Genomic DNA, 20,073 nt, shown 5'->3' on the forward strand with positions numbered 1-20,073 from the left:
ACATACTCATAGAAATGAATACAAAGTAAAGCATGGAGAAGAAAAAAAAATGAACAAAGCCTCAGTGACCTGTGGGACAGTACATACATGATTGGATTTTGAGAAGGGGTAGATGCGCAGAAAAAATATTTAGAAAAAAAGTCCTCAAAAGCTTCCAGTCTGATAAAAACTATAAAATCCTCAGAGATCCAAGAGCTCAGTGAACCCTAGGTAGAGGAACATGAAGAAAACAACACCAAGGAACATAGTAAACATTGTAGAAAACTGGGGAAATATTAAATGAAACTAGAGGGGGAAAAAGGAAACAGAGAGCGTATCCCTCCTGCCATTTCCCAACCAACTCTCAATTCCATTTTAATTGTTCCAATGCACAGGAGTTTCCCTTAAAATCAAGGAATAATTCATATTAATTTTCTAATAATATACGATATTGCATAAATTAGAAAATTGTGTATTTTGCACAGAAAAGGGTCACTTTAGAAAGGAAAAAAATACCCTGACTGGAAAACAACTTAGAATTCCTGAAAGTCATCCATGGGGAGATGCAACTCGGTGGAGAGGTAGGGAGACCCGAAGTTCCTTCATCCCTCAAACACAGTAGTGTTGAGGCCAAAGAACTTCGAATTCCAAGAGTCCAGGCTGCAGAGAGAGAGACATCTCCACGGAGCCACGGAGACAACCTGATGGGCCATAGGTGCATGACCATGAACTGGGAGAGAGAAAATGAATGGAGGGGAGAGATGCCCTTTGTGGAGAGACAAAAGGGAAGAGAAAGAGAGACTGGGAAAACATAGGGCTGTATCTGGACAATAGAAAAACCTCGGGCCAGAATGGAGAAAGATCCAATGTCTACTGCGAGGCTTCCTCTGGACTGCCCTGTTCGCACAGCTGGGGAGGAGGAGAGCCAGCCCCTGGCTCGGTAACTAGTTCAGATACCCTCCCTAGAGTGCTGTGGGGAGAAGCCATATAACTGTTCAAAGGACAAAGACTGCCTGTGGCTGCCCGCCAGAGGCCAAATATTGGCAGCACGGAGTGGCACTTTCCTGGAACCTGGGCGTACAGAATGGGACACTTTAAGACATCCAGGTTTGGGGTGCCTGGGTAACTCAGTCAGTTGAGCGGCCAGCTTTGGCTCAGGTCAGGATCTCACAGTTCGTAAGATCGAGCCCAGAGGTGGGCTCTGTGCTGACAGCTAGCTCAGAGCCTGGAGCCTGCTTCAGATTCTATGTCTCCCTCTCTCTCTGACCCTCCCCTACTTGCGCTGTCTCTCTCTATCTCTCAAAAATAAATAAAAAATATTAAAAAAAAAAAAGACATCGGGGTTTAAATCTCAGCCAAGGGCCAGGAGGCACAGGAGTTGGTGGAGCAGGACAAACTGCCTTGTTTGCGCCCATGTGGCCCTGTGAGGATGAACTAAACAGAGTAGTTTGGGATGCCTGGTCTGGGGAGGAAAAACTGTGGTGTCACAATTTTTCTCCCCATCACCAACAAGGTGAGGCTTCAGGGGACATACAGCAGGCCATAGTGGAGGCAGAACCTGTCTACACCAAACCATCGCACCTCATAACTGTGTATCTACAGGAGCAGGATTGACATTGACAAGCCAAACATCCCCTCCACCAGACCAGCGCTGCCATCGGTTCCAAGGCACCCAGTAGTTTTGCATTTCCTGATTTGATTCTTGGACATTTTTATTATATATATGTCAGAATACAAAGATAAAGAGAGAAATCTAAAGTAGCTAGGAACAAACTGGCCTTTTCTCCTTCCTATTTCTTCCCTCCTCTAGTCTGATTATTCTGGTTGTTGGTTTGTTTAAGCAGACATATTTAATCTATTCTCTTTATACCTGTTCTACATCTCCTTCTTTATTTTCCACCCTCTCTCTCTGGATTAAGCCATATAGTTTCTCTGTCTGGACAAGTTTGTTTTCTTTTCTTTTTCCCTCACCCCTGTCAGTTCTCTCTTTGTATGAGATAAGGCCTCTTCCATCAACAGTGTCCCCACCCTATGATCTAGTTGTAGTGGGTGTTTCTGGTTTTTTGGTTTTGTTTTTGGATTTTTTGTTTGTTTGTTTTCTTTTCCAGGGCTCCTTCAAGGAACAAATCAAAGCAAACCTGATGGAGGGTCCAAAACATCTCCAAAGTCACAGCAACAGACAGCAAGTAACACATGCCAAAAACCACCTCCTAAAGGGCCAGGCCCTGCACAGTGTATGACCCCTCTTTAATATAGTAGTGCTCATAGGTGCAGGGCACATGACAAGTTTTTAAAATACATAAGGGACAGAAAACCTGCCAAAATGACAAAGTGGAAGAATTCTTCTCAAAACAATTCCAGGAAGAAATGACAGCTAAAGAATTGATCAATACAGATATAAACAATATAACTGAACAAGCGTTTAGAATAATAGTCTTAAGATTAATCACTGGGCTTGAAGAAAGCATAGAAGACAGCCAAGAATCTATCTGCAGAGATCAAGAAACTAAAAAATAGTCATGCTAAATTTAAATAATAATTTTAGTCAGGTTGAATAAAAAAAAATTCTAGACCATAACAGGGAAATTAGAGAACTAAATGATTCAATGAAATGAACAATATCTGTATCATAGAAGTCCCAGAAGAAGAAGAAAGAGAAAGAGTCAGAAGGTGTACTTGAAAAAATCATAGCTGAGAACTTCCCCAGTCTGGGGAAGGAAACAGACACTGAAATACAGGAGGCACAGATAACTCCCTCCAGATGTAACAGGAATTTAATTGATCTTTGGCACGGCACGACATATCATAGTGAAACTGTCAGAATACAAAGATAAAGAGAGAAATCTAAAGTAGCTAGGAACAAACTGGCCTTAACTTACAAGGGTAGTTACATAAGGGCAGTAGCAGACCTATCTACTGAAACTTGGCAGGCCATGAGGGAGTGGCAGGAAATAGTCAATGTGCTGAATAGGAAAAATATGTAGCCAAGGATCTTTTATCCAGCAAGGCTGCCATTCAAAATAGCAGGAGAGATAAAGGTTTCCCCAGACAAACAAAAACTGAAGGAGTTCATCACCACTAAATCAGCCCAACAAAAGATCCTAAGGGTAACTCTGTGAGTGGAATGTTGCAAAGACCGCAAAGGACCAGAGATACTACTACAAGCATGAAATCTTCAGATAACACAACGACTCTAAATCCATATCTTTCAGTAATAACACTGAATGTAAATGAACTAAATGCTCCAATCAAAAGACACAGGGTATCAGAATAAATTAAAAAAAAATAAGACCTATCTATTTTCTGTCTATAAGAGATCCATTTTGGAACTGAGGTCACCTTCAGATAGAACCTGAGGGGATGGAGAACCATCTATCATGCTATTTGAAGTCAAAAGAAAGCTGGAGTAGCCATACTTCAGACAAACTAGATTTTAAACTAAAGGCTGTATTCAAGAGATGAAGAAGAGCATTATATCATAATTACTGGGTCTATTCATCAAGAGGAGCTAACAATTATGTTTATGCACCCAATAAGATCACCCAAATTTAAAAAAACAATTAATAACAAACATAAGTGATATTATTGGTAAGAATGTGGTAACTGCAGGGAACCTTAACACTCCACTTACAGCAATGGATAGATAATCTAGGCAGAAAGTCTATAAATAAATAATGGTAATGAATGGTACACTGGACCAGATGGACTTGACAGATATATTCAGAGCTTTTCATGCTAAAGCAGCAAAATGTACATTCTTCTCAGTACTCATGGAACATTCTCCAAGATATATCACATTCTGGGTTACAAAACAGCCCTTAATAAAAATAAAAGAACTGAGATCATACCAAGCACATTTTCAGATCACAATGCTATGAATTTTCAAATAAACCACAGGAGAAAGTTTGGAAAACCTCCAAATGCATGAAGGTTAAAGAACATCCTACTAAAGAATGAATGGATCAACCAGGCAATTAAAGAAGAAATTAAAAAAAATATGGAAACAAATGAAAATGAAAACACAATAGTCCAAACCCTTTGGGATGCAGCAAAGGCAGTCCTAAAAGGAAAATATATTGCAATCCAGGTTTATCTCAAGAAACAAGAAAAATCCCTATATACAAAATCTTACAGCACACCTAAAGGAACTAGAAGTAGGACTGCAAAGAAATCCCAAGGCCAGCATAAGAAGAGAAATAATAAACATCAAAGCAGAAACAAACAATATAGAATCCAAAAAATACAGTAGAATAGATCAATGAAACAAAGAGTTGGTTTTTGAAAAAATAAACAAAATTGATAACCCCCTAGCCAGACGTCTCAAAAAGAAAAGAGAGAGGACCAAAATAGATAAAATCATGAATGAAAATGGGCTTATGACAACTAATCTCTCAGAAATACAATTATCAGAGAATACTATGAAAAATTATATTCCAACAAACTGGACAACCTGGAAGTAATAGACAAATTCTTAGACACCCACACACTACCAAAACTCAAATGGGAAAAAATAAAAAAATTGAACAGATCCAAAATTAGTGAAGGGATTGAATCAATTATGAAAAGTCTCTCAACAAATAAGAGTCCTAGACTAGATGGCTGCCTAGGGTAATTCTATCAGACCTTTAAAGCAGAGTTAATATCTATCTTTAAGCTGTTCTAAAAAATAGAAATGAAGGAAAGCTTCTGGATTCATTCTATGAAGCCAGCATTACCTTGATTTCCAAACCAGACAGAGACCACAGAAAAAAAGGAAAACTACAGGCCAATATTCCTGATGAACATGGATGCAAAAATTCTCAACAAGATACTAGCAAATTGAATTCAATAATATTAAAAAAATTATTCACCATGATCAAATGGGATTCATTCCGGGACTGCAGGCCTGGTTCAATATTTGACAATAAATCAATCTGATACATCACATTAATAAAATAAATGATAAGAACCATACGATCCTTTCAATAGATGCAGAAAAGGCATTTGACAAAATACAGCATATTTTCTTAAAAAACCCTCAAGAAAGTCAGGATAGAAGGAATATACCTAAACATCATAAAAGCCATATATGAAAAGCACACAGCTAATATCATCCTCAATGGAGAAAACCTGGAGACTTTCTCCCTGAAATCAGGAACATGACAGGGATGTCCACTCTCATTAATGTTGTTTAACATAGCATTGGAAGTCATAGGATCTGCAATCAGACAACAAGAGGAAATAAAAGGCATCAAAATGGGCAAAAAAGAAATCAAACTTTCACTTTATGCAGGGGTCATGATACTCTACATAGAAAACACAAAAGATTCCACCAAAAACTGATACATGAATTAAACAAAGTCACAGGGTAAAAAATCAATATACAGAAACTGGTTGCATTTCTAACACAAATAATGAAGCAACAGAAAGAGAGATCAAGAAATCAATCCCATTTACAATTGCACTAAGAACCATAAAATACCTAGAATTAAACCTAACCAAGGATGTAAAAGATCTGTATGCTGACAACTATAGAAAACTTATGAAGGAAATTGAAGAAGACACAAAGGAATGGAAAAACATTCCATGCTCACAGATCAGAAAAATAAATATTGTTAAAATAATCAATATTACCCAAAGCAATCTACACATTCAATGCAATACCAATCAACATTGCACTAGCATTCTTGTCAAAGCTAGAACAAACAATCCTAAAATTTGTATGGAACCACAAAAGACCTCAAATAGCCAAAGTAATATTGAAGAAGAAAACAGGAGGCATCATAATCCCAGACTTTAGCCTCTACTACAAAGCTGTCATCATCAAGACAGTGTGGTATTGGCACAAAAACAGACACATACGTCAATGGCATAGAATAGAGAACACAGAATTGGACCCCACAAATGTATGGCCAACTAATATTTGACAAAGCAGGAAAGAGTATCTAATGGAAAAAAGACAGTCTCTTTAGCAAATGGTGCTGGGAGAACTGGAAAGCAACATGTAGAAGAATGAAAGTAGATCACTTTTTTACATCATACACAAAAATAAACTCAAAATGGATAAAAGACCTACCTGTGAGACAGGAAACCAACAAAACCCTAGAGGAGAAAGCAGGCAACAACTTCTTTGACCTCAGCCGCAGCAATTTCTTGCTCAACACATCTCAAAGATAAGGGAATTAAAAGCAAATATGAACTATTGGGACTTCATCAAGATAAAAAGCTTTAGCATGGCAAAGGAAACAATCAACAAAACTAATAGGCAACTGACAGAATGGGAAAAGATATTTGTAAATGGCAAATTAGTCATTTGGGTTAGTATCCAAAATCTATAAAGAACTTACCAAACTCAACACTTGAAAAATAATCCAATGAAGAAATGGGCAGAAGATAGGAATAGACACTTTTCCAAAGAAGACATCCAGATGGACAAAAGACACATGAAAAAGTGCTCAATGTCACTCATCATCAGGGAAATACAAATCAAAACCACACTAAGATACTACCTCACACCAGTCAGAGTGGCTAAAATGAACACATCAGGAAACAACAGATGCTGGTGCAGATGTGGAGAAATAGGTGTCCTCTTGCACTGTTGGTGGGAATGCGAACTGGTGCAGAAGCTCTGGAAAACAGTGTGAAGGTTCCTCAAAAAATGAAAAATAGAATTCCCTATGACCCAGCAATAGCACTACTGGGAATTTATCTAAAGGGTACAGGAATGCTGATTCATAGGGGCACATGTACCCCAATGTTTATAGCTGCATTTTCAACAATAGCCAAATTATGGAAAGAGCCTAAATATCCATCAACTGATGAATGGATAAAGATGTGGTTTATATTTACAATGGAGTACTACTGGGCAATAAGAAAGAATGAAATCATGCCATTTCCAGCAACATGGATGGAAGGTATTATGCTAAGTGAAATAAGTCAGGTCAGAGGAAGACAGATATCATATGTTTTCATTCATATGTGGAACTTGAGAAACTTAACAAAAGACCATGGCGGGGGGGAGGGGAAAATAGTTACAAACAGAGAGGGAGGAAGGCAAACCATAAGAGACTTATAAATACAGAGAACAAACTGAGGGTTAGTGGGGGTGGTAGGGGAAAGGGAAAAAATGGGTGATGGGCATTGAGGAGGGCACTTGTTGGGATGAGCACTGGGTGTGTATTGTAACCGATGAACCCTGGGAATCTACCTCCAAAACCAAGAGCACACTGTACACACTGTATGTTAAGCCAATTTGACAATACATTATATTAACAAAGAAATAAAAAATCATCCATGAAAATGTTAGCAATGTGAAATGTTAAATGTGAACCTGTATAGTAGGGTTTACATTGATGAAGCAAGGTTCTGTCAACCATACCCTGCCTTACTGGGTTATTAGGTGATTTCTCCTTAAGAGATGGAAATGCCCCCTTTCTCTTATTAAAACATGGGCAAAATATTTTTTAACTTTTTCTTAAAGAGTGAGTGCTGCATTGTTTGGATCTCAGAACATCTGGCTCATTGAGTCTGCAATAACATGCATCCTCACAGACAGAAGGTGAGCTGAGAGTTCAATACCAGACTCCTACACACTGTGGCTCAATCTCCACATGCAGTGGAGGAAAGCATGTGACAGACGGCTGCAGGACGCTGGGGGGTGGTAGTGGGGAGGGGGTTCTATGCTTGCAGTGCTTGGCCTGGGTACAGAGCCCAACCCACTTCAACTCTCTCATTCCATTTTAGAAGCTGGGGAAAGCAGCACACTCTTAAGTGGCTGTTGTGGTGAACTTGCTGTTCAACAAAAGAAAAGAAAAAAGACAATAGGAAGCTGTGTAGAGAGCCCTTCTATCCTAGAGAACTCCATTTCAGTGATGTGTTATGCTATTTTACTGTTCTAATGTAGCATTCTTAACACATCTCATAAAATTTTGCTCTAGAAGTGGTTTTGACTTTTCCGATATAATTTTTTTTGGTTGTGGTTTTTTGTTGTGTGTGTATGTGTGTAAGCTGGCAAGTGTTGGAAGCCTATGAAAGTCATGTGTAAGGGTCAAGTGGGCCTTTGCAAATGGCCTCCGTGTCTTGGGGCTCCTGTCAAGGGAGCTGGGTGGGCAGGGAGAATGCTAACCTCAGAAATCAACTGTTCCCAAAACACAGGAGGTATTCAAATAAGTACTTCTGAGCTTCTTTTAAATGCAGCAGCCAACTTTCTCTAAGAAATTTACACTTTTGGTAAAGGAGCTTTCTGGTTTTGGCTCAGCATTTTGGTAAAAAATTGCCAACATCCTTTGTTCATTTCATGTTATACAAAGGATGTTTAAATTCGTATCCTGTGTTAATTGGCACATGCTGTGTTGAAGGTTGGTAATTTCTCAAATGCTCACTTTTATTTTTTATTTATTTGTTAAAAACAATTTTTTTTAATGTTTCATTTATTTTTGATACAGAGAGAGACAGAGCATGAAAGAGGGAGGGGCAGAGAGAGAAGGAGACACAGAACCAGAAGCAGGCTCCAGGCTCTGAGCTAGTTGTCAGCACAGAGCCTGATGCGGGGCTTGAACCCACGAATGTGAGATCTGACCTGAGCTGAAGTCAGAGGCTTAACCGACTGAGCCACCCAGGTGCCCCAAGTGCTCACTTTTAAAAATCTTAACCCAATGATGAAAACCGAGTAAGTTTTTCTCTACTGTTTTTGTTTTCTGACAAAATCATTTTCACAAGTTTTAAGTCGAAGACAGGGATAGAATTCACAAATTGCTCTACTTGGGAAGAACATATATCAAAAAGCACAGTCAGCCAAGCACCTGTCTTGATCCTCTTTGAAGGAACCTCCTCATATTCAAGTGTTACTTCATCTGGCTCAACAGCATGAGTGTGGGCACATCACGGCTATCTATAAGCATGCCATCCATTAAGTAAGGACAAAAAGAGAATCAGGAAGGGATGTGCTCTTTCAATATTGAAATATACATGAGTTACAGGCAGCTAAAGAGTATTACTCAATTTCAGAATTAGTCCCTTATAAACACTTACATCTTTTGTGTCTACCAGCAATGTGGAATGGTGAGCAACAGGATGATTTCAATTAGTATATACCAAAGAAGTAATTTAGGCCCTCTTAATTATGGGGTTTTATTCTCCTTCCTTACTCAAACTTCTAAAAAATAAATTGACTTTTCTTATCTTCACTTCCTGGAAACCATTTAACCAATTCTCTGCAATCTGGATTCTGGATTCTGCCAAAATTGTTCTGGTAAAGGTCGCCAGTTATATATACTACCTGACAAGCCCAATGACAAGGTATCATGTTACTGAGTTATTCATCACCTTCCATACTACTTTTGGGTGTCTCATCCATTCATAAATTTAACAATTGTGTACATGATAGTGACTTGCAATCCCTTCTGCATCTGCTGTTATCAGGTTGAACGTTTCTGTCTGCATCTCCCACAGATATTTGAAACTCCACTTGTCAAAAACTATCTCATCATTCACCAAAAGAAAAAAAAAACCCTTCCCCTTTCCCTGTGTTCATTTTCCTGAGTAGTACTTTTGTCACTCCCAGAGTACTGAGTATTGAGCATTAGACATATTAAAAGCTCTGCAGGTGATTCTAATTTACAGACAAGGTGAAGAACCACTGTGTAGGAGCTGGGATAAGGATAATGAAGTTTATGTGACTTCTTTCAAAACTCTTAGTTCTCTGAGCATCTCTGGCTTTTCCCAGGCCCTTTCCCTGGGGGATGGAATCTAGACTTCCACCTGGGACTTGAACAGTGTCTGTGCTGCCTCTGGGTACCCAGATATAGACAGCCAAGAGGCAGAACACTGGCCCAAGACATGGCAATGTGACATCAGTGAGTAATACATTTATTAGGTCTCAAGTATTCTGGTATTATTAGTGCCACTAGATGCTGGTAGCTACCTGCATATACTGCTCGAAAGTTATGGTGCCCAGCTGCTCTTCATCCACAGCCTTGAACCTCTCCAGGGTCGCGAGGAGCTCTTCCTCCAGGGGGATGGGCCAAGGCATCGAGATTACTAATAGGAATTTCCGCCAGTCCACAAACTCTGAGTTCATTATTAGTAAGGATGTCAACTCCTGCAACTAGAAGAAAACAGGAAATACCATTGGAATATTTGTATGATTCTATCTTGAAGCTCTATCGCTTCATGTTTCTTTGTAAGACAGTCAGATGAAGGAAAGAGGAGTTTATATTGGTGAATAGAGCCTGTTCTCAGGCTTGTTCCCTCAGGTTCTACCAACCAACCCACACCAGACAGTACCTAGGCAGTGTTTCACTTTTTACTTCCTTGACATTTGGGTTTTTCACTTACTGTTACACAACAAATTTACACATGTGACTGACTTCAGTGACAGTACCTTTTGGAGAGTGGAAGAATAAAGATGATAAAAGTGGCTGAGAAAGGGCTCTTCAGCCAGTAGGTAGATACTACAACCATTTTGCTTTCTGACCCATCCTCAAGGATGAGAGCAAGAACTTCCAGAATCACCTACTGTTACTGATTAGGATCATTCCTTCCGGAAGTAACAGATACAGTCACAGGCTGAGCCTCAGGGTCTCCATATTGTTTCATTGACTGTTAATATCGCCATCCACCCTTTAAATGCTAAGCATGCAGATAGTATATCTTACATTCAAGTTCATTTATATACTCATTTAAGTTTTATCGACTGCCTACTAAATGTCAGACACTGTAGAAGTACTGTTATTTTTAAACTATTGACTTAATGAAATAAGAATTCTGAGTTTTGAAACCCAAACAAAATGGAAACTTACTTCAGTTTGAGTGAGGTGCATCCAACTAGTAGGAAAGTTGTTTGTTCCAAGGTTCAGGGTTACCAAATCCAGCAGAATGTCAGTAAATGTTTTATGTCCTATTATGCCTACAATACAATGAAAAATATTTTCCCAATTATATTATGTGACAGGGCTTTTGTTTCTTTTGCTAAAACAGAAACAAAATAGGTACTTGTACAATCATTTTATTCATATTATTTAAAAATGTAAACTTTAGAAACTAAACAGAAGACATTTGAAAACATAAAATTATAATCAATTTCCTGATAAGCTTTCATTATTGTTTCTCAGCTAAGTCAAAATGTCTTTTTTGGCTGGGTAATACATCATTTCAGATTGAGCAAATTGCTGAGACTTTATACTTTAATTTGGAATCTTCCTTGACTTTTTGCTCAGAATAGGTTGAATTAAAAAAGAGAAATAACTCTAGGGTTTCCTATATATAGTAGAGCATGAATAAACTATTTTGATGAGCACGGGGATAAAGGTGTTTCAAATACATGCAAATCATAACGGTGATCAATGTAACACATTTATCCTCATTTTGCTCTTGGGTCAGAATAGATTTGTTTTTGTAAATGTAGAGACACTTGAGTTGTTAAATTACTGGATTGGAAGCAATAGTTTAATCATCTGGTTGGGCTCAATATTCCAAAGTATTTCATAAAAGATCACCAACCTATTAAATTCTTTGCCCTTAGACATTATAACACTTTATTTTTTCCAAAAAAGAAGTCTATTTTGTCTGTATCTCATTTCAAATTGCATGCACATGCATTAAAAAAATAGGAAAACAAGATAAACAAATATGCTTTAAAAATATCTGTCTAATCCTTCTGACAAAAGTACCTTCTAGAGTCACGAGAGGCTCCTACATGTATTTGGATAGTTCAGGTCCAGAGTAATAGCTATCCTTCCTTGTTTAGAAAATATAAAGAGTAGAACATATATGTAGCATTTCAAATTTTTGTTTTTACACCTGAATTTTTAGCATTTATAAAAGTCCAATGTGAACTTTATCATTCTTCTAACCTTTAAGCAAATGCATTAATCCTTTTAAAACATCAGTGGTTCAAACCAAACACACAATTTTGAGATTTGGAAGTTAATTTTCTGGGTGGCAAGAGCAGACTCTTTTTTTTTTTCTTTTGATATGACTGGACACCTGATAGGTTTTTCAGAAATAAGTTCTCTATTCTTTTTTTTAATCAAACCTGAGTATCCAGTTTTATAGAGATGAGAACATTTTCCCAAGTAGTAGAATTTTCAGCAAAAGGAGCTTTATTTCATGATAAAACACACTAGTTTTTAGACAAGTTAGAAATAAATCATTCATGAGGTGCCTGTGTGGCTCAGTCCATTAAGCATCCAACTCTTGATTTCAGCTCAGGTCATGATCTTGCAGTTGTGGGACTGAGCCCCATGTTGGGCTCTGTGCTAGGCATGGAGCCTCTTTGGATTTCTCTCTTCCTCTCCCTCTGCCCCTTCTCTGCTCTCTCTCAAAATAAATAAACATTGTTTTAATTTTTTTAAATTTTTTAATGTTTTAGTTATTTTTGAGAGAGAGAGAGAGAGAGAGAGAGAGAGAGAGAGAGAGAGAGAGAGAGAGAGAGAGAGTGAGCAAGCAGGGGAGGGTCAGAGAGAGAAGGAGACACAGAATCCGAAGACAGTCTCCAGGCTCTGAGCTAGCTGTCAGCACAGAGCCTGATGTGGGGCTCGAACCCACAAATCACGAGATCATGACCTGAGCTGAAGTTGGACTCAACCAACTGAGCTACCCAGGCACCTCTAAACATTGTTTTTAAAAGGAAAGAAATCATTCATGTTCCTCAAGATGAAACCATAAGTAAAATCTGTTTTAGGAAACCATGAAAAGGATCTAAGTATTTAAAAATTCTGGTAGATATGCAATATATTTCCACCCTCTTTAATAGCTATGGTGCAAGCAAAGTGTTGTAAGATAATACTTCAAGCTTACATAGGAATTGTTTATTTGGCGACCTTAGTGTGAAATGTGAAACTATTTTAATATTTGAACTTATCCATTACATATGTCTCAAGGCATATGGCAATATGATCTTCACATAAAATGAAATAATACAGACATAAACTTAGAAATTTTATTCATGGTAGGCACCTGGGTGGGTCTATTGGTTAAGCATCTGACTTTGTTTTTAGCTCAGATTCCTAGCCCAAAGTTGAGCTCCATACTCACAGCTCAGAGCCTGCTTAGGATTCTCTCTCCTCTCTCTTTGTCTCTGCCCCTCTTGCACACACTCTCTTTTTCCTCCTCTCTCTCCCTCTCCCTCTCAAAATAAATTAAAGAAATAAAAAGGACTCATATTCATTGATTAATTAAAAAAATACCCCTTTTCAGTTTGGCCCTAAGTTATTTATCTAATGCAACTTTCATTTACAATTATTCAGGAAAGATGTTAATTGTATGCCAGGCCTAAAAGAATTCAGATCGTAATCATAGTCTAGTCACCCTTTAGCAATAACTCTGCAAAAGATGACATCAAAATGACACCATTGCTTAGAAGGATCCCCTCCATCCAAAAATCGTGAAAGAATGTGTGGATGTAGAGGACTTTGAAAGGTACAGGAAAACCGATTTTGGCTTTGTTTGCCTGGCATGATGCCAAATGCTTTTTGCATTTGATGTAAAGACTGGTTACTGTGTTACTTCTAAATTTCAGATTAAAAAGAATTTGTTTTTGCTCTGATCAATGACGAAGTCCACATTTGTCATATTACTAATCACTTTCATAATGGCTTTCCAAGTTTGATGAACAAGTGGAATTAGATCTTGTGTCACCAGTTGAAGATGGTGTTCTTGTATTCCATAAGTGGATAGCTTTCCTGGGGTCAAAGTTATTAATGTCTGGAGAATTCAACTGAATTATTAGGAGATCTGTCATAGTTTCACCCTTGATTGTGGCATGCATTTGTGACTTGGCACGTTTCATTTGACGAAAGCCACGTTCTGCTTCTGCAGAACTTGCAGGGAGGGTGAGCACTAGGTCCACTAGTGTCAGGATATTTGGATACTTGTGCAAGTAAACAGAATTCACAAAATCCCAGGTCAGTTTGCGGATGTTCTGAAATCTAGGGGGAAGAAGGAAAAGTGTAAAAAATTGAGACTCTCAAGCTTCATCCAAATATTTATAAATACCAACGATGCTTACCTAGTGTAAATCTCTAACTTCAACATGCTCCATTCAGGGTCCACTTCATCGATTTCCACATTGGCAGCTTCCAGTAGTGGTTCATAGTGGGCAATCAAGATGGATACCTCTTTTTCTCCAAATTCTGCCATAGATATATGAGAGAAAAAGTCACATATGTGAAAGAAACCTAAGGTCAAGGAGCAATAGGTTAGAAGTTAGTGCATAGAGGGTACCTGGATTTATCTTCACCGGCCACAATTTAAAGCTTCCAATGACGGTAGCCTTCACCACATCTTGGCTGGCATCTCTGAAACAACTTTGCAGACTCTTGATGAGATGTGTTAAGACCGTGCTTCTCACGTCAGAAATGTTTCCCTTTCCTCTCAGACAGTTACCATGAAAGTGGGTGGCTGAATCAACCTGACGTTCTTTTGGTCCTGGTCTGGGGAGGAAAAAAAATTCCCCAAACAAACAACAATTAAATGAAAAAGCACCTGACAAACAATGTCCCCAGTCACAGTCTAGTTTCACAGACCCTGTGACCGTTTTCCAATTCCTCACCTTGTTTTATATATTCTGAGCATTTCCAGTGTTGACTCTAAAGTGGCAAATACATCAGCAATGGAAGAATTTCTGTTTTGATTGACACGGGAAAGAATGCTAAGGATGTTAATGACATCCACTAAGAAATGGACAAATTTAACAATGTCTGCTTGGAGAAGGAACTCCAGGAGTTCGTTGGCTTTCTGGTGACTTGTATCATTTCTGCCCTCAACTGCCTGTAACATAGATTGGGAATAGAATAGTGGTTTATTTTTCAAAAAATTATTCTTTCAAATTTCTCAATAAAAATATTCTCTGTCAGTCTGGCAAAGTAAAATAGTATGGTGTTTCAAAATTACTTACTGAATGCAGTTGCTGCACTATGGCAGGATATCCCTTGAGAAAGTTCTGGAGGGCTGTCTGTAATCCCCGAAGCCACCTCCTGCCCCCTACTTGAGAAGGCAGCACAGGGCGAAGGTGAAGGCCTTTGAAAGCAGTTATCAGAGAACTCTTGTGGACAGGAGAACTGTGGTAGAAGTGGTAGATGCTGTGAAGAAGGCCTCTGATGTCATTGTACAGTGGAATGCTCTGGAAGACTGCCTTGTAAGACAGTTCAAGATGATGTGCATAGCAGTACACAGTCAGTGCACATGGCTGGATTTCTCTGAGGAGCATGGCCATGCCGTTGGTTTCTCCCTCTGAGCCAGGGGCACCTTCGCTTCCAAAACCAACCAGTTTCTTTGCCCAGTCTTGGCTCGAGAGCTTAAGCTGAAGATTTCTCTCTAGAGTTTTCTCAATGGCACTTCTTATTTCCAGAGGATCCTTCTTTTCTACTGACTGTACCCCAACGATTTGGCAATGCACTTTTCCTGCATGTGCAAACTGCACGTAGATGAGTTCAGCCTCCTCAGTTGAACTGTCTGTGATTCCATCACTGAGGACAGAGAAAAATTTACTTTGTTCTAGTTTCTCTCTTAGATTTCTCCGTTCCACTTCGGCGATAAAATACGTGAATGTTCTTGCTGATTTGTTAGTTCTGAATATTGGGCCGATATCGACACCCTTCATATCATCCAACTTGCACATCCAGATAAAGTCTTTGAGAGGGCGTCCCGTCTTGGCAATGGCATGGCATGATCTGAATAAATTCTCTACTCTCCCGAGGGTGACTTTGCTCATGGTCCTCACCATGAGCTCCGCGGTGGCTTGGTTCCCTGGAGAACCACTTGTTGCTTCCATTAATGAAGCCTTGGCATGAGCCTCACTGAGATGATGTGCATTGAGAAACTCAGTCCTAAAGTTGTCAGTGCCATAAAAAAAACTCACTTGATTTCCCCTTGACTTTATTCCATGCTTACGACACAGACCACAGAACATAAGGTTTGGAATCTCATCATATACAAGCCAAGGGTATTTTTTTAGCCAGATTTTCAAAAATTGATTAGTCCCCTTTGGAAGGTAATGGTCAAGCTTCTGCAGCCTTTTCTGCTTTTCAGCGACTCGGTTCACATCGCCTGGATGATCCCTGCCTTTAAAATAACTCCACGTTGTTATTTTCAGTCATCACCAACATCTACCCTTAATTTTGTTTAATCTCTGCCCCCCCAATACTTGCTCATTATTTCTGGAAAAAGTCACATCGAGTGTTTATGAGTGGTATGTCAGGTGCTCTGGTTAGTGCTTTAAATGGCTTATATCACTTAACCCTCATAATCCATTATCCCGATTTTATAGTTAAGAAAATGAACCAATTACTCGTCATTTTATAAACAAAAGACTAGGGCACAGAGAGGTTAATTAATCTGTCTGATGTCACGGTGCTTGCACGTGGAGGAGCGGGGGATCACCAGCAGGCAGTCCTACTTCACAGCCCCCCTGTATACCTCACGATTACAGGTTTCTCATAGCAAAGGGTGCTGTGTTCTTCTTCACCCTAAAATCTGTTCCTCTGTGCATAAGAGGGACATTGCTTTTTGCTGACATTTGCTTCCTGTGGTGAGAAAAAAAAGAATAACAGGACACACACAGCAGCGGGTCTACAAGATTCATCTTGGACATCGTTTCCCTTCTGCCAAAGGCCCGCCCTCTCTGGCCATGGTGTAGCCAACCTGTTAATTTACAGAAAGGGCCTCAGGCTTTGAGACCCATGCCAGGTGGTTTCAAAGAGCTGTGCCTCATGCCTCAACTTTTCCTTTTCCTCAAAGGTCTAACTTTTGAAATATACTTGTTGGAGAGTGGAATATATATATATATATATATATATATATATATATATATATATATATATATGTATATTTTTTTTTCTGGACAGAGGACAGAAAAATTTAAATCACACAAAGGAATGTCCTAAAATACCATTTCTCTCTGGTTGCAGGAAGCCTAGACCACATATTTATTTCTCTCTTGCAACTTCTGTGACCCTACTCATCATTAGACTATATTGTAGTATTTTAGAGTCTAATGAAAAAGTAGAATATGTGTCTGTGTGATATTATACTAAAATACCTCATGTCAACATACAGCTCAGTGTTTTGTTTCATTTTACTGCTTTACTGTTCTAGGCTGACTGCTCAGCTAGATTTTAAACTCTTCTACAGAAAGAACCACACTAACTTCCTTTGTGCTCCATAATGGCAAGATGAGCGTGAGCATGTGGCAGAAAATACACATTCCCTATTGATTTTCATGATCTCATAGCTCTTAGCGTCTTTTACTGGAAAACCTTTGACATTAGTCAATCTGCTTCTGCCTTTCTTACCCTATTTGCATTTAATTTCTATTTGCCTTTCAATCCGTTTTTTTTTTTTGTAGTTGCTACTGTTAAAATATAGCCCCATTTCATTCCCCTGTAAAAATCAAATCCTAAATATTATTGTTTTCACTGCGAGGAGTCTCCTGGTAGTTGATACCTCCTGACTTCATTTTTATGCCTACACCGTTTTTCTCCCGTGCTAGGCCTTCAGCACCAGGCTGGTGCCGCCCGGTGCACACAAATGCTGGTGAATACATGAATGAATACACAAAAAAAGAAGTAAAAGAAGTCTCTCATTGCTAATGGAAAGGACTTGAACTTTTGCTACCAATTTAGCTAGCTTTTATGTTCTTAGCTTTATGAACAGATTTTCTAGAAGGTATTATCTTGAATTCTGAGCACATACTTTCATTTGCCTAATGCAAAGTCTCTGGCTTCATGAGAATATGTTTCCTCCTGAAGAAGCAGCTGAAACCCTGCCCACAGACAGTTTTTACAGGCCCAAAGACTTCTAGATTTACTACTGCATTTCCGTGATCTGAATCTATACAGCGGAAGGAGTTCACCCACTGAGAGAACCACAGGACATAGGGGGGCTACTCCTTTTTGCAGTAATCCCTAGGATTTTGCCACCTGGAGAGATCTCTTTGTTAATAACATCAATGCTTCCCTATCATACCTTTCCTAAGAAAACTTTCTGTGTTTTTTGATTTGTGTAAAGTCAGATTAATTTAAGCAGATTTCAGATTACAATATGGGGTTTATATCCCTGCAAATATTAGTATCATATGTCTATAATTTTCTCAGAGATGCTAGCTTAGAAAATTCCATGGAACTTTCTAATGACTCCCCCCTCACCCTTCTCCAGCGCCCTCAATCCTGTCTCTCAGTTAGTTGAGGCTTTGTGGAGACACAGAGCAGTATCTGTGGCTCCCTCAGAGTCTCTTCCTCCCCGTAATCCACTCACCACATCATTTGTCTCCAAATATCTTTGATAATCCTTTCCTGCATGTCCTTTTCAAGCCACTTTGAGACTTCACAATCTGACCACAAGGTCGGTACGGTCCTCAAATCCTGCCTCTTGCCCCATCTGGTCTCTTTGCTGTTCTGTGAATATGTCATTCATGCAACTTCAAAATCTCACTGTCTACTCTATTTTCCCCTTTGTCTGGAACACCCTGCCCCTTTTCTTCCTGGAAGGCTCCATTCAAAATTCTCCTCTGGCCTAACCCTTATGCTGACCCACATAGGCAGCAATAACTACTTCCTCCTTTGAATTCTTGTAAAAACCATGTAGCTGAATGATCTAGCTTAGCCACCACAGACAAGAGTTCTGCTTGTACTTTCTGTGTCTGAGACCAATCACTGAATCTACAGGTCTCTAAAAGAGGTTCAAAGGAGAGGCCATGTCAGGTTTTAGAACAATATTAGAGCCCTGAATAACTAAATGCTGCCTCCCTTGAGGAAGGATGAGGGTGCAGAATTTGCTGGAATGTGTTCTCTCTGGATAGCCTCTCAGGAGAAGCCAAAACAGCCATGAACCAAATCTGTGTAGACATTACATGGAGTGCTGATGGGCTTACAAAGAAAAGGAGTTCTTTTGGTTTAAGTGGGGACAGAGGAACATTGCTAAAATGTTCTAATTTCAACAGACTCCAAATTGCTTTCATTGGAGAAAGACCGTCTTCATGATGTGCTTGGCACTTGATGCTTAGAGACAAGATGTACCTACCGAGCGCTTAACGCAGCACACAAAATTATGCTTTTGTTTGGGATGTTTGTGGTCCATGGAAGAGCCGCATACCCTGGGGTTTAATTCCATCAGGTGGTATATTATTTTTCTGGAAATGTTCCAGGGTAATGGTGTAGGTTCCTATTATGGTATGTGTACCTTCAGGACACTGAGCTAACATTTCAGATAATAATTAGAATAGTTTGTATCACTATTGTATAATGTTGCATATTATATAATAATAAGGTATTGCTACAATCATACAATTAAATCACAATGGCTTATATATTATACTTAAATTGTACATTCTATGTTCCAGACACATTCTAAACTTAACATATATTAATTACTTTAAAAACTCATAGCAGCTCTATCGAAATACCCCATTTTCCAGATGAGGAAAGTGAGTCAGAGAGAGGCTAAGTAACCTGCCCAAGACCGTACTAATAATCATATTTGATGAAAGGCAGAGTTGAAAAGAGCTATCTGACTCTTCTTATCCTTGGATGGGTCTTCTTATTCATCCAGCCACGGGTAAAGAGTGCACCAGAATGGAAATGCTAGCATGGATCTGACACGTGGAGCCTGACACCACGCCAACACTGGCTATTGTTACAGTTCAGAAGATATTCACTAAGTCTCACTCTGTGCTGGGAGTGGGTTCGTGGGGATCCCTGGGATAGTCAATGGAGGAGTGTCTTTCTGATTCACTGGCTGTCTCTTACTTCAGCTGCTCCTAAGAGTATAAAGTATGGATTTTTGCTGGGTGGCAAGAAAAATGCTAACAGGACAAGTTGTTTCACTGCATTTTGCATGATTTTGTATGATGATCACACATAAGATCATTTTTCTTCTGGCATATTTGTAATGATCCTATCAACAAAGGGTATTTTATGTCTCATGACTACATTTACCAAAGGAGATTTAGAATCATCACAAGTGGCATGATTTTACCAGGAAAGGAGCATTGAATATAAGCATTAGAGTATATAATGTATTTTCAACTTTTCCGTTATCTTTAGTAAGGACTATTTTAACTAAGACTTTTATTTTTCAGGTAAGGTAGCCACTACTCAGCAGAAAACTCCTTAAGCTTTA

At 39.0% G+C, this 20,073-nt stretch overlaps 2 protein-coding genes across 2 annotated transcripts in view; both read right to left on the reverse strand.

The window, feature by feature from the left end:
• The window catches only part of SPEF2 (sperm flagellar 2), a 172,681-nt gene that overhangs the window by 21,047 nt on the left and 131,561 nt on the right, over positions 1 to 20,073 (reverse strand). The window contains exons 31-32 of the mRNA XM_029941009.1: positions 10,758 to 10,864; positions 9,881 to 10,063 (exon numbers count right to left, since the gene is read on the reverse strand). Coding sequence (XP_029796869.1) covers positions 9,881 to 10,063; positions 10,758 to 10,864 — 290 coding nt within the window. The remainder of the gene's footprint in view (positions 1 to 9,880; positions 10,064 to 10,757; positions 10,865 to 20,073) is intronic.
• On the reverse strand, positions 13,072 to 18,417 carry LOC115293223 (zinc finger protein 862-like). Its single transcript, XM_029941008.1, has 6 exons — positions 18,211 to 18,417; positions 14,855 to 16,481; positions 14,510 to 14,727; positions 14,182 to 14,390; positions 13,967 to 14,090; positions 13,072 to 13,886 (listed from the first exon to the last, which is right to left on the reverse strand). Exons 2-6 carry the CDS (start codon positions 15,866 to 15,868, stop codon positions 13,535 to 13,537), a joined length of 1,917 nt encoding a protein of 638 aa, XP_029796868.1. The 5' UTR covers positions 15,869 to 16,481; positions 18,211 to 18,417; the 3' UTR covers positions 13,072 to 13,534.

Source organism: Suricata suricatta, chromosome 6 (genome assembly GCF_006229205.1).
Source record: "Suricata suricatta isolate VVHF042 chromosome 6, meerkat_22Aug2017_6uvM2_HiC, whole genome shotgun sequence".
Classification (NCBI taxonomy): Eukaryota; Metazoa; Chordata; class Mammalia; order Carnivora; family Herpestidae; genus Suricata; species Suricata suricatta.

Bases quoted from the DNA above. Each gene is read 5' to 3' on its own strand.
- LOC115293223 (XM_029941008.1), bottom strand. From the start codon at position 15,868: ATGTTCTGTGGTCTGTGTCGTAAGCATGGAATAAAGTCAAGGGGAAAT. The intron at 14,091-14,181 runs GTACCCTCTATG...TATCTATGGCAG, and splicing joins GCCGGTGAAGATAAATCCAG to AATTTGGAGAAAAAGAGGTA. The intron at 13,887-13,966 runs GTAAGCATCGTT...TCTTCCCCCTAG, and splicing joins AAGTTAGAGATTTACACTAG to ATTTCAGAACATCCGCAAAC.